The sequence below is a fragment of the Ailuropoda melanoleuca genome, chromosome 9, assembly GCF_002007445.2.
Source record: "Ailuropoda melanoleuca isolate Jingjing chromosome 9, ASM200744v2, whole genome shotgun sequence".
Lineage (NCBI taxonomy): Eukaryota > Metazoa > Chordata > Mammalia > Carnivora > Ursidae > Ailuropoda > Ailuropoda melanoleuca.
The window spans coordinates 21,327,497-21,345,421 of record NC_048226.1 but is presented as its reverse complement, the minus strand read 5'-3'; the positions used below and the strand labels follow the sequence as shown (position 1 = coordinate 21,345,421).

General features: G+C 48.2%; 1 protein-coding gene across 1 annotated transcript in view; it reads left to right on the top strand.

Annotated features, from left to right (window-relative positions):
• The window catches only part of OTUD7A (OTU deubiquitinase 7A), a 334,454-nt gene that overhangs the window by 290,986 nt on the left and 25,543 nt on the right, over positions 1 to 17,925 (top strand). The window contains 2 exon segments of the mRNA XM_034668904.1: positions 5,454 to 5,581; positions 8,093 to 8,242. Of these exon segments, the coding sequence (XP_034524795.1) occupies positions 5,454 to 5,581; positions 8,093 to 8,242 (278 nt within the window).

Here is a 17,925-nt window from a genome sequence, read left to right as displayed (position 1 = left end):
CCTGGGGGAGGAGCTTGAGACCCATCACTCAGAAATGCAGCTGGTGACACATACATGAGGTGTGCTGTGCCACTGTGAGAGGGGGAAGGACCCTACCTACTGTGCTGGAAGCATCTCTGAAATGCACCATTAAAAGGGAAAAGTAGGGGTCAAAAAAGCAAGTTAAATGCCCTTACACCTAGAGATGGAGGAGGGTATATGTGCGTGTATAGAATCTAATATCTTGATCTTACATCTTTAAATGGAAGGCTACACCAAAAATCAATAACTATGTCACCATAGATGGGGTGACTATACAACTTACATCCAAACTGGTGCATTGGGCAGGGTTGGGTGAGGGTACCACTCTGGATGCATGAAGGAGGACTTTCCTGAGAAAAATGGGAGTTGTAATCATGCCACCTGGGGGAGGGGGACACAAGGAGGATCCTAGGGGGCCTTTGCCCAAGATGCCCCTTTGTGTGGCCTGGTGACTGCCCTTGGGTAAGACCCTGCCAGTCGCCCAGATTGGCTTCCTTATCCATGACATGGGCTCTTTCTGGGTGGTCTCCAAGGGTTGTGGCTGCCATTTAAGCCAGGGCATCCACAAATCTGCCCTATACTTTTGACTCCTGCCACCATCCTCTGTGACCTGGGATACAATCTGGACCTCATTCCACCATCTTTGCTTCATGCCTACCTGAAGGAAGCTCCCAGCCTGGCCTCTGCCCTGGTCACCTTTCACCCCATCTTCCCCAGGGGGTTTTCACTAGGTGGATGGTGTGGCCTTATTCACTAGGTGGATGGTGTGGCCTTATTCTTCTCTCACCCTGAGTAACGTTGCAGAAGAGGGTGATGAGTGTATGTGTGTTATGTCACAGAACACATTAGGAAGTTGTTGGGGGCATGCACAGTCTCTTTGAGGATGAAATAGTTATACTTGCATGTTAGTCTTCTTACCAGTAAACACCAATTTAGGGATTTTTATGTGTCTTTCCCAAATTCTGTTTACAGTCCCAGGTCTAACATTTGCTCAGTGAGCTCACAGGAAGATGATGTTAAGCCTCTGGGTAAGGAGTGGAAGAGGATTTTCAAGATTGGCTTCACTAGAGCTGATTTCTGCCTGTGGGCTCAATCACACATGGGCAGGTCACAGTTCCAAAATCTCATCCCAGAAATGATCCTATTTGCTCATCAGAATAGCCTGAGGAGTTGCTGAGCCAATGTTCTTGGCCTGAGTTCAACAGAACAGGATCAGACACAAATGTTCCAGAAGCACTGGGGCATGGCTGTGGTGTTGAGGAGTAAGTGCAGAACCAGCATCCACCCCAGTTCAAACACAGTCCCTTAAACGTGTAAGCAAGCAGCTAGAAGCAAGGAGGGAAGGACATTATGGTTCTCAAGCTGCCCCTAGGGTGCATCTGGGACCTTCTCTGCCATCTTCTGGGTCACAGAAGGGTCATAGTTGATCTTCAGCTCTCATGATCAACCCCACAACTGGTGTGGAGAAAGGTCGCTGTGCTCCAGGCTCTCCTCCATCACCCTCTCCCAACTCTGTGCTCTAGCCCTGGCACAGAACCAGGGATGGACAGGCAGATGAGTGGGTGGGTGGGTGGATGGATGGACAAGTGAATGGGTAGATGGATGGAAAAATGGATGGTGGATAGATGGATGGATGTATATGTGTATGGACAAGTGGGTGGATGGACAGATGGATGAATGTGTGTGTGGATGGATTGATGGATGGATGGATGGATGGATGGATGGATGGATGGATGGATAAACAGACAGATGGAGGGGAATATCTTACTTGAGGGCCTCTGCAGTGCCTTTTACCATTCCAGCATGTAGTAAGTGCTCAGTAAATATTGGCTGGTTTTTCAGTTTGAAATACAATGGCTCTGCTTGAAATTTTGCATGAGCAGAATGCTGTGGCAGTACAGTGATGCCTCATACTTGCTCAGCCCTGCAGTGAAGCCCCTTCTGTGTAGCTATTTAGACACCAGAGTGTTCCATCATGGAGTGAAGGTGCAATTGAGAACCCAGGGCTGAGAGAGCTACCCTTCCCGTTCCCATTTCTTCTCAGCATTAATATCTGACTCTCAGATGCCTCATCTCTTTCCAGTGCTGACCTCTCCATCCACTGGATTAGGGAAGGAATAACACTCCACATTTCTAACTGAGATATTTTTCTCTCTGAGTATGCAGGCTGTAATTCTGTGTTCCCTCCTGTCCATGCTACTTATTATCTTGTTCAACTATCCACTTGCTTGTGAGCACTTACTGTGTGACAGGGACAAGCAAGCAGCTAATGGAAGCACTTGAACCTCACATACCCAGCAGCCTCCCTCTCAGCTGTGGCTGGACAGGATAATCACCTGGGATATTTTTAAAAGCACACCCACAAACATTGTGTTTAGACTTGGCATGTGTATATGTATTTAAAACACTCCTTATCCACTTCTCTTCTCTTCCTGAAAAATTCACTCCTAAAGCCGTATGGTGTGGCAAAGCAAGGTGAGCATCTGCAATGGGCAGGTGGGGGCGTTAGTAGGACCCAGAGGACCAAAGCCAGAGTGTCAGAGCAAGTAGGGTGAAGAGGACAACTTGGGGGCAGGTGGCAGCAGAAGTGGGGAATTGCTTACATATGGGGGGATTGATCAAGTAAAGAAATAGTTTAAGATTACTAGAAACCAGGTTTCTCACTGTTGGAGAAGAGAGGTATGAGTAGAATTAACATTGGGTTGTTAGATTGGAATGGGAGATATCAGTGGACTCCAAGTTAATAGAGAGATGACAGATGAAAGTATCTGTGTACATGTGTGAGTGTACACACAAAACACACATGCCTTCACTCCATTCACTGAGTCTAGAAGAACTGACATCCCAAGAGCGATGATTATAATTTGGCTTCTAAACACCATTATCCACTATTTTTAAAAAACAGAAACAAAAAACAACCCCTTGGAGAAATGGCTGAATCCAGGGCTGAGACAGACCAGATACAAGATGAACCTGGATAAAGAAGATGTTGTCCATATATACAAGGGAATACTACTCAGCCATCAGAAAGGATGAATACCCACCATTTGCATCAACATGGATGGAACTGGGGGGTACTATGCTAAGTGAAATAAGTCAATCAGAGAAAGACAATTATATGATTTCACTTCTATGTGGCATTTAGGAAACAAAACAAATGAACATAGGGGAAGGGAAGGAAAAATAAAATAATACCAGGAATACCAGGAAAAATAAAATAATATGAAAATAGAGAGGGATACAAACCATAATGAGAGACTCTTAACTATAGGGAACAAACTGAAAGTTTCTGGAAGGGAGGTGGGTCGGGGGTTGGGGTATTAAGGAGGGCACGTGATGTAATGAGCGCTGGGTGTTACATGTCACTGATAAGTCACTAAATTCTACTTCTGAAATTGGTAATATGCTATATATTAGTTAAATTGAATTTAAATTAAAAAAAAATTTTAAAGATGACCCTGAACCATGTTCTTGTTCAGAAGGCTAGGAAGCCCTCTGAAAAATGTTGGGGCTATATTACAATGATACAGCTTGAATGAGCCCCACTAACCCCAGCAGGGCATATCTGAGCATCAAAATCATCACTAATGGATTATAACTCATTGAATAAAATAGAAACCAGGAATCCATAGTGTATCAATAAACGTATAAAGATTTGGTGAGGAGTAGAATATGTGCATAGATTTGAAATTCCTCCCCACAAAATGCTTATTAATGATGAAGGGGAAATGAGTAGCTCTGTAAAGGGAAGCCTGGCAGATGGTCCGAGGGGAGTGACCCAAGTCAACATCACCAGTAATGGGACAGTCCAAAAGCCCAGGCCACCTGATAGGACACTGTGAGAAGGACACAGCATAATCCCTCTAATCACAGGAAATAGAGGAACCCAGATTAAGGATGTGCTACAGAATACCAGGCCCATAGTCTTCAAAAGTCAAAGTCACGAAAGTCAAGGAACCCCTGAGAAATGTTCTAGACCAAAGGAGTCTAACGAGACACCACAGCTGAAAGCAGTGTGCTGGAGTCTTTGTAAAGAAGGCATTTCTGGGACAGTTGGCAGACTGTGACTGGGGTATGTCCTGGTGATTAGATCTATCAATGTATTAGTGATTGGACATACACCCTTGATTTTGATGACTGTGTTGTAATTTTGTAGAAGAATGTTTTGTTCATAGGATACGCACCTAAACTTTTCCAAGATGCTGGATTTCGCATTGGCAGTTACTTTCAAATGACTCCAAACAAACAAAAAAAGTAATTTGTACTATATGCACAACTTTTTGTCATCTTTTGGTTGCTGTCAAGTATTTTTAAGTAAAAAGTAAGGCATTTTGAGTCAGCAAAAATAAATAAGTAAACAAACAAACAAATCTAAAAAAAATAGGTACAATAACAAAAACAAAACTTCCCAGATCATTGATGCTTTCCTGAAGAGTCACAGTTTTTGTTCTAGAAGTAATTCAAGCAGTTAGCTGTCGGCTATGAATGTACAGATGTTTCCCCAGGCCTCCCCACCCTGGATTCTCCAGCAGAGCCCCACTTACTGGCTCTGGCCCCACCTGCTCCAGTCCTCACAGACCTCCTTCAGTCAATTCTGGGCATCCCCCAAGTGCTCAGGAACAAGTCCAAGTGCCACCTGAGGGTGTTGCGTGGGTGCTGCCACCTTGGCTGGCACCATGGGTGCTGCAGAGGCCCCATCAAGCTGTGAGCTCTGACTCTTGTCTCGATGGGCTCTTCCCTCAGGGTGGTCAGGTTGTTGAGGGACATCAAGGCTACAGTCTTCTGTCCAAATATCTGAGCTCTAAGTGAATGCATTTCTTGAAGCCAGCTCTCCCTGAGCCTCAGACATGAGTCAGGGGTGTGGGTTGTGGAGGGCCCAAGTAGCCTGGCTCAGAGTCACCCCCATTCTCCTCTGAGGATTGAAATCTAGGTAACCTTCTCACTGCCCTCTTCTGTTTTGGGGGGAGTGTTTTCTAGAAAGGCCCCAGATCTTTGTAGTCAGGGGCCCCACCAACCCACCTGACGTGCACAGGCACACCTATACCCCTGATGGGTAAGGCTTCAGCTCGAGCTGCTGGCTATAGGAATGAACCATCCCTCCTGCCCCCATTGCATCCTTGTTAAGTGCCCCCAGATAACGAGCCCCCATGTTGTCATGTGCTCTGGGTGGGCTGCCTCTGTTGCCAAGGGGACCTTATCTTAAAGCTGGCCAGCAGCATCACCAGAAGCTTCTCTCCCGTTGTCCACTGAGACCACCACAAGGTGGGATCGAGGAGCTGGGGTTTGTGTTTTTGCCATCAATGGGTGGCATGGCAGGGAGGTGGCCTCCGAGGGCCTCAACAGGCAGGGTCCACGGAGGTAAGATCTGGATGGAAGGTATTGTCTTCAACATCCTCCACACTAACTCAGGCTTGTTTTGCTTTGTCTCCTAGTGTGGACAACTCTGAGGACCCTGTGTATGAGAGTCTAGAGGAGTTCCATGTGTTTGTCCTCGCCCATATATTAAGAAGACCAATAGTTGTCGTAGCAGATACGATGTTGAGGGACTCAGGTGGAGAAGGTAAGTTTATACATTAATAAAACAGCTATGTATGATGCATGACCCAGAAAACATAACATCCCAATTAAGGAAGAGACAGCCTAATATACGAGTTGAGACTCCCAGAAGGCCACAAAGCCTTATTCTGCGTGGATGAAGATTGTAATATTTCTCATTTCTCCTTGACTTGATGTGCTTCTTTTTCTTCCCCAGTGGCAGGAGGGGTTACTCTTGGTCATCCACCCATCCATTTAGACTTTGTGTCAATGGCAGGTGGTCATAAGAAGTCTGGCTGAGTGACAGATGGAACTAAACCCAGAGGGTCTCCCACAAACACCCCCATGTGCTTAGAGTGAGGCAGACAGCCCACACCTCTCCAGGGGTGCTAGGCCTCATCCCAGGGCCACTCTTGTCCCCTCCTGCCCCTCTGCAGGCTACATATCTGTCAAAGAGGAAAAAAAGAAAGCATGAAATCATGGGGCAGAATTGGGACTGGGGGAGAAGAAGAAAGGACAGGAAGGGCTGCTTATCACCTGCCCCATGACAGCCAGTGTTCTCTCCCTTGGCCCTCCCCACACCCTCCCAGGGTGGACACTGAAGCCCAGAGAGGCTACACAATGTGCCCCAGCCCTCGACTAAGGCCTTAGAGGAACCAGGTCAACCCGGGGCAGGAAGTGCCTGGGGCGGGTCGTCCCTCCAGCTCTTCTGCCAGAGTGAATGGCAAGGCCACTTGAGAAGTCCATGGGGCAGCCATGCTATCTAAAGAGGAGGGAAACAAGAGGGGCCAGGGAAGGTGGGCCAGGAAGGTCACCCCCAATACAACTGCCTCTGCCACTCAACAAAACTCCCCATTTCCAGCCCCTCCCTGACTGTTTTCACCTTCCCTTCACTTCCATTACCAGCACGAGCCAGTCCCTTTCAGCGCCATGTTTCCCTTTCATCGCTTCTCAAAAAGGTCTCCTTGATAAGCAAATGCCAGACAGGGACTTAAATGCCAGCCTAACTTAAATTTAAACCTGAGCCTTAGCAAAGTTGTGGGGCTTCCAGACAGTCGTACAAATCAGGATTAAGCTCTTCATGCTAAATCACAACTGCCAAAGGAAGTCCAATGGGTCCATGTCTGTCATGGTGGGAGGGAGCTGGGAGTTCGATCTTGCCCAGCACCCACCTCCTTCCCTGTGCAGCCAAGTGACAGGGACTGCTGATGTCTTCAGCCTCTCTGGGTGCAGAACAAGGACCCTCACTGGGGTCCCTGGGCACATGAACCTGGACCCATCAGATTGCACAAGGCTGGATCCATGCTTCTTTCCATCTTACCTGTGCTCAAGAGTACAGCCCTCTTGAAAGTGGACCTACCCCACCTCTCCGCCCACGGGCAGAACCATGACCAAAAACCAATGTGTTTTTTAAATTGTTTTTATTATGCTCCATTAGCCAACATGAAGTACATCAAAAAAATTTAAAAATAAGAAAATCGCACAGAGAAAAAAAAGAAAATTGCATAGTTAGTATTAACACCCAAGTGATCTAATACTGGAGGCCACATTCCTCAATATACGCTTATTGCTTTCAATAAAAGATTTTAAAGTAAAAGAACAAAAATAAAACTCTTCAGGTTGTTCAAAAAATAAAAATAAAAACCCAAAGTGGATAAAGCAGGGCATAGAAGGACAGCTAAGAGTTCCTCAAAAGCATCACAGAAGCTATTGTTGTTGCCTGCAGCTCACAGAAATACAGTGAGTGAGTCACTGATTCCAAGGCCAAGAGGCAAAGTTCTTTATGATTAAAAAGCATATGCTGTATCGGGGCAGATATTTCTGGGAGTTATTCTATTTCAGTGAGGGTTTAAGGCTCTCTTCCTTCTCTTTGATGAGCAAGGAAATGAACGTGATTATGTCCCAGTTGCTAAAGGAGCCAATCTCCATCTCTCATTTCCCATCTGACTCATAATTTGGTGCTGGAGTTTTCTGGTTGGTTCCTTTGGACTCAACAGAAGAGCTACTCAAAATATAGAACAAGGAAGCATAGATTTTTATCTGTATACAAATGCTTTCATGAATACATAGAAAGGAAGAAGCTCATCCAGAAAAACGTAGATTTCCAGGCAGTCATTGGTGTATGTCATTGCTGACCGTCATGAGTTCTTGGTCACCTGTGCAGGTCTCAGGGCAGCAGGCTGTCCCTGGGAATATCAGAGCAAAACCCTCTCAGCCCTGCCCCACTTGTCCCAAGGGCACAGCCTGATAGAGCCAGGAGGACTCTGCCATGGAGGCAGGAGGGAGTGAGGGGTTCCCTGGGCATGCACGGGACTACAGGTCTCATCCCTCTGGTACCTGTGAGCCTGAGCTTTCTTACCCATTGCCAGGTGGGCAACACCCAGCTTACTGCTGTGTGGGTGGGGTGGCTGACCCCTAAGGCCATAGTCTGAGACCACCCTCCCTTCCCTATGCTCCCCCACATCATGCAGGGTGGTGAGGGATGCCACCCATGTTCCCTTCAGGCTCCACATGCCTTCACCATTTCTGTCCACAGCATTTGCTCCAATCCCATTTGGAGGGATTTACCTGCCCTTGGAGGTGCCTCCCAACAGATGCCACTGCTCACCTCTGGTTCTTGCCTACGATCAAGCGCATTTCTCTGCCCTTGTGTCCATGGAGCAGAGAGATCAGCAAAGAGAACAAGGTATGCCCGCTGCCATCTGAGAGACAATGTACAGGGCAGGGGTGGGCATAGAAGGGCATGGCATAATGTGGGGTCCTCCATGGGAAGCACACCCACACGCACTCAGTAGTGATGGGTTTTGTGTATATATGGTATATAAATGGGTATGCATGTATAAATGTTATCATTGGAAATAACAGTGTCAAAGACAACTTTTAATTTAAAATACAAAGCAAATTAATAATTCCTGCCACACTTAAATAGCCTTTACTATTTTACCCTTTCATATGTATGCATATCTTATATGGATATAATTCATCTTAGTTGTAGTATTTTTTTAAGTCCCTAGAGCAAGGGTCAGCAAACTATGGCCCACTGCCTGTTTTTGTAAATAAAGTTTTATTGGAACACAGCCACATTCATTCATTGATATATTATCTGTGGCTATTGCTTTTGCACTACAAGGGCAAAGTTGAGTAGTAGCCATGAAGACTGTGTGGCCTGCAGAGGCTGAAATATTTACTGACTAGCACTTTATGGAAAACTTTGCCAACCTCTGCTCTAAGGTAAACTTTTGAATCAAAACATTGATATTCTGTTTCAAACTATTACAACTGTTTCCCGCAAGTGGTCATTTCAGTGCTGCAGACAGGCTCACCAGGCCAGCTGCACAGGCTGTGCACTGCACAATTTCAGGCCACCAGTCAGACACTCCCGTGGAGCCTGCCTTCCATCAGTGCAATATGTGTTTTTGCTGTGGAAATGGTGGGATTCTGATTGGAATGGTTGCTGTTTTCTCATGTTAACTACTAACTAGCTGAGTGAAGAGGGGGAAACTCATCCTCTTGTCACTCCTGTTTCTGGTTTAGACAGAGAATCACCCAAGAGACTAAAAGACAGGTGGGATTCACAGTTTCAGGGTCCCTGCCTTTGGATGTGGTCTCAGGAAATGCATGGTGGCTAGTCATGAAGTGATGTGAGTCCCAGAAGGAAAAGGAGAGCAGAGTTGCAGCAGCTGTAATGAGAATATCACATCATTTTTTCCACATCATTTACAGACATCTCACTTGGGTCACAGAAAACAATATTTAGCCATCAAGGTCTGAGAGGCGTTTCTGCCTTTTCTGTTGTCTCTCAGCCTTATGGCCTTTGTGCGTTTTTAACTCTTCTCAATGCTTACCACAGCTGTTGGGCAATGTGGGGGCCCTTTCTCAGGCCCTGGGGTCCCAGACAGGATCCAGGTGCCTCTGTGCAGTCTCCGCAGAGACTCTCTGCAGTCAGGGAAGATGAAAGCCCCAGGGCTGGCATCTTTGGTTGCTGAGCAAGGGACTCAGGGCCCCAGCCCCCTCCTCACAGAAGGCGTTGAGCTTTCTTCCAGGCCTTCCAGATACTGCTTTTTGGTGTTCCAAGGTGAATATGCAGGTGCCCTTCAATGAAAGGATGAAGGTGGAGGGGCTGTCACTTGACTTCTCTCAGGGGAGTGTTGCAGAGGTGAGAGTGGTTTCCCCCTTGATAGCTTATTTTCCCCAAAGGTGAGTTTTGGTCCCAGTGCTTCGTTCTGTGTGGCTGTGCCATGGGCTCCTGCAGCTCCGCCCACTAGGTTACTCCTCAGAGCACTGGGGGTCCCTGCCTCCACTGTCCTCTTGTGGTCAGGGCTGAACATTGACCCATGCAGGCCTCATGACCCACTGCAGGGCAAGTACTCCCCTGCCACCTTCTGCACAAGCAGAAGCAAAGCACGTATAAGTGGCCCCCACAGGCTGGGTAACTTCTGTGCAGCATGTCAGATCCTCATACATTTGGAAAGAACACAAGTGCTGTGCAGACTTTCAGGCTTTAAGTATTGTTAGCAACATATCCCCTGTGCCACCCTTGTCAAGCTCGTGGGTGCTGGTAGGCATGACCTTGCTCCCTGTACCTCATATCAGGCTGAAGTTCAGTGGTCCTGAAGCATTTGTTTGAGGGCCAAGGGTTAGTTCAGTAAATGCATGCTAAGCACCTGTTACATTCAGGTTTGAGGGCCCCAAAGATGATGGCCTCCCTGCCTTAGGGCTCTCACTACCTTGTAGGCAGCCCCACCAAGCCACAAAACAAGGCAGGATATACACCAAGCAGGCATGAGCTGCAGTCAGAAAGGGAGCAATTATTCCCTTTTGTTCTTCCCAATTTGGAAGAACAGAGAGACTAAGAGAGAGGTCGATTAGAACTAGTCTTGGAGGCTGTGTGTGATGTCTGGAGGCTGGGACCAGAGAACAGAATAGGCCTCAGCAAAAGCGCTGGGATGCTGGATGAGTATTGCCCTGGCAGAGCAAGCATATGCTGTAAGACTGTGGGCATGGAAAGGCCTAGGCACTGCTACTTCCTTGTTGTGTGGTGCGAAAGGTGCTATGTGACATCCCAGCCTGCCTCCTGTCTGTCAGCCTGCACAGTAACACCCACCTCCCCAGAAGCTGAGCCCTTTTACCTTCCCTGCCCTGCCCTTGAACCCCTCACCCCATTGAAAAACATCACCACTTAACTATGAAGCGACCGTTGCAGGGCAGTCCTTCCATGCACCAGAGTCCTCAGTGGCCTTGCAGGTAATCACAAGGAAACGGCATTGCCAACCTAAGGCAATCCTGTCTCCTGACTCTTCAATGTTGCTTCAAAGATAAACCTAAATGTTTTGACTATATCCCTTCCTGGCCACTGTTAGTGCCCAGTGTCCCCCTCAAAAGAACCTTTTGAAGGTGGGAGAAATAGAGAGGATCTGTCAAGGGAGCCATCACCAGAGGAAGCCAACTGCCAGGCTCCTCGGGGGTGCTGTCCTTGTTTCCTGGCCTACTGCAGAGACTGCGGGGGCCTTTTTGCAAATACCAGATCCTAGCATTTCAGTTATTACTGTTACCTGGTGGTCGGGGGTACTGGAGAGAAGCTGAAAGGTCAGGAGCCCATTTAAGGAACATACTCAGCCTCTCTTCTCAGCCTTTATAATGCCAAGGAAAATGGAAACAACGACAGAAAGCCATGCTATAAGCCCCCAAGGGAAGATGTGTTCTGAATAGCACTGGGCTGCAAGGGACTCACAGGGGAAAGGGGCCACTGCCATCTCTATAACAGGGAATCCTTCCTGAAGTGGGTGGTCCAGGGCTGACAGAGAGAGTAGCTTTAAATGTTCTCAAGGATTCAGGTTCCAGTCTCTCCCTGATCCACCATTATTATTCTGCGGTCATAAAATGGGCACTGCAGCTCCAGGCATCACATCCAAATACCTTCTCTTCCTGAAAGTTTATCTTTTCATTTAGGGGGAAAACCTTCCCCAAGGACTTGTGCTGGCCTCTTGATAACCAAAGCTGAGCTCCACACCTGCAGTTTCCAGGCTGCAGAGCAGTCTGAGAAGGGAGTACAGCAAAGGAAGGAGGGTGTGAGGTAGTTGGTGGGGGTTCGGTGAGCCAGCTCTGAATCAGGGGGCAGTGTGATGTTTTAACAGTTCCATCTGGATTGTGCTCTTTCTTTTGGCAGTGATGAGTACCTTATATCTGAGGAAAGGCAAAAGTACAGAAATGAATTCTTTCCAACCGGGCCCTTGTCTGGAAATAAATCACTGTTGGCTGTTGGGCTCTCAATCCCCTAAAAAGCTATGGTGCATGAGGCTATCAAGTGGGGCACTAAAGAGAAAACCCATTCTCTTTAAGTGCAGAGGGATAAGCAGGCTGTCCTGCAGCACCACTCAACACCTTGAGTCTCATGGTTCAGGGGCAGCCACATGCTCCATGCAGTCCTGGCAGTGGCCAGCGCCCCCACATGAGGGGCAGGTATTGGGGGTCCTGCTGGAAGCCAGACCTGGGGCCAGGCAGCTGAGTAGATGGTCTTGTGTCTCCCACATCTGAATGCCACCTGGCAGTTTCGTGTTCAGTCCTCAAGCACTGGGCCTGTGCCAGGACTCTCTTGGACAGGAGCACAGCTCTGGACCCATGGCCTTCCAAACCCTTCTTAACTGAGAACTTGGCCAGGCGCTAGGGCTTCCCACTCCATCCTTAAGGGATGTCTCTGTAGCTCTGTGCCTTCAGGCTGCTACTCTGCCCCCAGAGAGCACCTTCATGGAAACAGGAAGATTTTACAGATGCTAAATTCACCACTGCAGCTAGCGTCCTTGCCCACAAGGATGGGCAGCTGAGGGAGAGGAGATTTATCAGGAAAACTATCTTTCTCCTCCCTGGCCCTGTCCTGCCATGCCTCCTTCTCCATTCGCAGGGCTCCCTGATGCCTGTTAGAACCCCTTCAGCAGCAGGTAACTAAAACCCAGCTCAGCATGGCTTAGACAGGAAAGGTGTTTGTTTTCTACCAAACATCTGAAATCTGGCAGGGCCCATGGGACAAGTGAGGAACCTCAGGAATGTCCAAAATGACTAGGCCCTTCTGTCCCACCCTGTAACCTCCTCACCTTCCTTGCAGGACAAGCCACTGCCACCGTCCCCAACATCAAGCAGGTCTTATTTGTTCCCAAACACCTGTGTCTGAGAGCATGGCCAGATCTAGGGTAGGAAGTATACACAAAGATCCCAGGGCATCTTGTCATGGAAGAAAATAAGACATCCTCAGAAACCACCAGGGTTGTATTAGAAGGATTCCTGGGCTGAGTGGACGAGGCTCCCACAGGATAAGAGGGACAGTGAGTATCATAGCTGAAATGGGCAGAAATATGACAAAGATTCTTCAGCCCACAAATTCATAATGACACTCAGGGAAAGGCTCAGTTATGGCCTCTGCAGGTGCTCGGTGCCACACATAACTTTGGAAACCGGTACATAGCAGGAAAGGATCAGCCTGAATCCCACATTCCCTCAGTGAACTGGTGAGGGGACTTCGCTGTGATATGAGGTATCCCCACGCATCACGAAGGGAGAGGCAACAGCATTGTTAAGGGCTGAATTCATTCATTCATTCATTCATTCATTCATTCATTCATTCATTCAAGGGTTGTTCCTCAGGATGTGACTGTATTTGGAGACTGGGCCTTTTGAGAGGTAAAGTGAGGTCATGTGGATGGACCCTAATCCACCTGACTAATGTCTTATAAGAGATTAGGACACAGACACATGCAGAGGGAAGTCCACATGAGGGCACAGGGAAGAGACAGCCATCCACAAACCAAGGAGATAGGCCGCAGAAGGAACCATCCCTGCTGACACCTTGATCTTGGACTTGCAGCCTTCAGAGCCATGAGAAGATACATTTCAAGCTATGCAGTCTGTGTTGCTTTGTTATAGCAGCCCAAGCAAACTAACACAGACAGAATGAGAATATCAAAGTCTTCCAGCCCAAGTGAATGGATGAGTCTAAAATCAGCAAGTACCATAAAACATAGTTAAAAAAATTTTTAAGCATATTTTCAGAGTTTATTGGGAACAACTAACAGTTGTGTTGACTCTCAGATCTCTTGGGATCTCTGTCCCACGTGAGACCTTGACCCATCAGCAGTGTCCCAGATGTTTATGGAAGATCTTTTCCTCCCAGGCCACCTACCTGGAAGGTGAAACCCAGCTCTGGCCTCCCTCTACCAACCCTCCCTCCCTCCCTCCCAACACACACACACACACACACACACACACACACACACACACACTACAGCAGACCAGCTGGATGCCTGGGTGGAGGCATTACAAAGCCTGTGACTGACTTCTGCTTCCACTAAGGACCAGTCAGATCCAATGACATCTTACTATGGCTTGCAACCCAAAAACGGAGCTAATGGGGAATAAACAGTGGAGAGGAAGGTGACTTGTGCGCCTCTCACCTGCCCCTTCCCCATAGAACCCCACGTCCAGGATGAGGGCATGTTGGAGCTGGGAAGAAGGTCAGTCGACCCAGTGCCCCATCTGCGCCCCACACAGGAGGGACTCAAGCAGGTCAACTGGCCAACCAGGGGCATAGATAGGGCTTGAACTAGGTGTCCTGACTCCTACCTAGGACTTCAAACTCTGTTTGAAAAAAATTTTTTTAAAGAGAAGAAAAGGAAAAAGAAAATGCCTACTGGAACTTTTATAGAATGTAGAAAGGAAAATGCCTGCTCACTGGTGAGAGACCAAACAAAGTTGCTTCTGCCAATCTCCAGTGGTCTTGGTCCCCAGGAGAAAGTCAAAAGGAGAGATATGGCCTGGGGAATCCCCCTGTTTCCTCTACTGTCCCCTCACCATCAGGCCTGTCTCTTCCCACAGCCTGAACCCAATGCTAGGGGCAGAGATGTTCTCTCTCACATCACACATGGCTGCCAAGCAGGTACCCGCCAGAGTCAGGTGCATGGAGCGAGGGCAGCATCAGCTCCCCATGGGCAAGCCGTGCATCACGCCTCTCTTTGGAACTTCCTTTGCTCTGTCCTGATATCTTTCCTGACTAGAGTGTTATGACCAATAACTGAAAGATTTGATTGTCCCAGGGCAATTCAGATAGTCAGCTGTCGCTCAATACAGCTGGGTGAGCGTTGACTGTGCACAAGCTACGTGGGAGGTGCAAAGATCGGGCAGCCTTGGAGAGGAGCCTTGAGACCAAGAGGATTCAGAGAGGAGGGATGAAATTGCCGCCCAGAGGAGGTGGCATTTCACAGAGCAAACCACGTGGCAAGCCCAGCAGAGCCCACTCTAAGCAGGGATGTGCACTGGCTAGCCCTGGCCCTGGTAAGAAACCCCCTTAGCCCCATGGAGGAGGCCCAGGAGTCCAGAGCTGAGAAGGAATTGATGTGTGCTCTGGGAGGCTGAAGGTGAGAGGGCATTGCTAAGTAGAGAAGAAAAGGCGAGGGCCAAGAGTCCATTCAAAGAGCAGAACTTGTGGGTTCAGTTTATCCAATCTGGACATTTCTGCCTCAGTTCCTCAGCATCACCTTCTTGACCAACAGATGCTGCATCCATTAGTAGCTGACTGAGTGTATGTGAGCTCCCTGACCCCTCAATAGCCAAATGCCTGTGTGGGGGGATCCCAACAGAGCAAAGGGCAGGACTGCCACCTACATGGTTGAGGGCATGAAAGCCCCACCATAGGTGCCAGGCATTCTGAGAGCAAGGTCTGGCCTGTGGTCAGGGAGCAGGCTGTGGGTGGGCTCCAGCTGTCTCCGGCCCAGCCCTGTGGATCTGAGCTGCACGGATGTTCTTCAACAAATGTTCCCTGAGAATGTTTATATGATGGCACACCATTCCAGGCACTTGTGACTGGGAGAGTTAAATGGGCTAGCCTGGTAGAATGAGTACTGGGATTGGATTCCTTTCTTCCCAGGAGCAGGACCCAGTGGATACCGGGCCTCAAGCATGGTTGCAAGCAAAGCAGAGACTCACCAGGTGACCTGGGCTCCTACAGAGACAGCTGAGAGACACCCACTATAAGCTCCAGTGCCAGGTGCCCCAAATTCACGGACTAGTGTCCTCAGTCTGGAGGAGAGTGCAGGGCAGGCATTGATGGGGCTCTCGGTCGTGCCCCCAATGTCCCCTCATGCCACACAGGATGCTGGAGCAAGGGAAAAAAGTCCCAGCCTGTGCCCTTGAGCCACATGGCATCTCACCCAGCAGAGGGACATGGAAACCACATGGACACTGCCGTTTCCAGCATGGGATCAATGTAAGAGGCTAGAAGCTCAGGAGCAAGCAGCCCAGACTGCAGTCTGAGTCTGCTGGGAGGTGGGAGATGTGAGACTGGGAAGGTCAAGCTCCAGGACACCGGCTGGTCCCCCACTGTCAAGTGTGGCTATCACGCAGCCCCCACGGTGCCCTGACTCACACAAAGGGCACCTTGTGGAGGGTGCCTCCTGAGACCTCCCAGCACCCCAGTACAGAAGCCAATAGATACAGTCATCACAGGCCCCAGCGGGGCAGTCATCTTGTCCTTGTGTCTTAGGAACAATGTTCTAGGAGCCTCAAAATAAGAAAAAAAAATGTATTCTAGGCTGTGACATGGGGTTCCTTTCTTCCCACCACTCCCTTCCTCCTTCTGCTTGGCCCAGCATGTCTCATCTGTGTGTGCAAACTCTTAAAGACTTAAAAATGCAAGAGCTATTCTTTAAACCTCTCATCTCAGTGTCTTCCCTATCGAAATGATCTTCTGAAAGAGCCTACTACTCTCTCATAGCTCTTTCTGCCTCAGCCAGGCTGCTCCTCACCCACTGCTGAGGTCAGCTACCTTCAAATACAAGGTCTTTCTGGGTCCTGCAGGCCAGGGTTGCCCATGGGGAGGGGAAAGGGCTTGCAGAGGGGAAGTTGGGGGCTGGAGAGAGATGGGTCAGGTGGGAGCAAGTTGAGTGTGTGTGGCTTTTCCAATCCATTTTAAGACTTTTAAAATAAAAATGATGTGTACTTTCTTCGTAGCTTCCATGCTTTCTCCAGGAGAGGATGTTAGTCCTTTGCCCCATGACACCCTGGGCTCTGGTCTTTCAGCTTTCAGGGAGGATCCTCCGGTGCCCACAGGCATGACACCTGTGGGCTTCCTTCCCACCACATCTTCAAATGACTGTAAAATTCTGATCTGGGCTGGGTCTGCACCCCGTAGTCACACCAGGACTCACATGCACTTCCTGTGTGCAGGTGCCATTCTAGGTCCTTTCCAAGGACAACAACTAACCCCCTCCCCCATTTTCTATCCACCCCTGACAGCGGAGGAAACTGAGGAAGGGCGGACCACCCCTGCATCCCAGGGAGCAGTTGTAGGTGGTGAAGTGTTGCTAGGACAGGTTGGATGGTGTGGCTTCCAAAAAGGAGAGTTGGCCAAAGAGGGTGGTCATCAGGGAGCATGCATCTCCCAGAGAGGGGGTATTGGAAGTGGTACCCCAAATCAAAGCTTGTTTGGGATAAACCTAGTAACTTGGGGCTATCTTTTTTTTTTTTAAACAATATATAAGGTAATTATTTGAATAGTTTTTTCCTCCTAAGTGCAAACAACCTGAGAGCCTCTGGAGCCTATCCAGGGGCCACAGAGAATTCAAGGAGCTCTGCCCTTGTCCCTTCAGGCCTCCCACTCAGACTACCTAGAAAGCAGTGTACTGCAGTCCCTAAAAATCCCACTGGTCACAGATGGAGGGAGGAATGCCAATGTGGATAAGGACATGGGCAGCAATGTTAATGCAGCCATCAGTCAGCTCCAGACAGCTAAGACCAGTGTTTACAGATGATCACACCAGAGTTTGGTGTTCATTTACTGGAAACAGAAACTCAGTACACCCCAAAATGTGGTATTTGCAGGGGAAAACTGTTTGCAAAGAGCAGCTTGAAACTTTCTCTCTTGCCAATTAGAAACAGTATACCATATTTATAAAAATGAGTCATTTGGGGGTTTTGTGGAGCCAAACAGAATAACCCCACATAACAGGTCATGAAAGCAGTTTTTAATCTGTATTTGATGCACAACCCATAGTTAAATTCAATGTCAATCTATATTTCATTATTGCCCAAACCAAATTTAGTCTAACATCTCCTTTCCAATCTCTCTGACAACAAACCATGCTTTCTCTTACAGGATAAACAGCACCATCTCTTGTTAAGTAAAAATCTCTCTTCATATGTTATGAATATGAAGTATCCCATTTCAATGAGTTTTATAATATAATTTTGTAAATATAGTAATCTAAAATAAAGTGATTTTGACTCAAAGTCACTTAATCATATTCCAAACAAATTGGCCCATCTGTGTACCTGCCTCAATACAATAATGGAGAAAATATGGAGCAACCCACCTGTTATAGGACATTA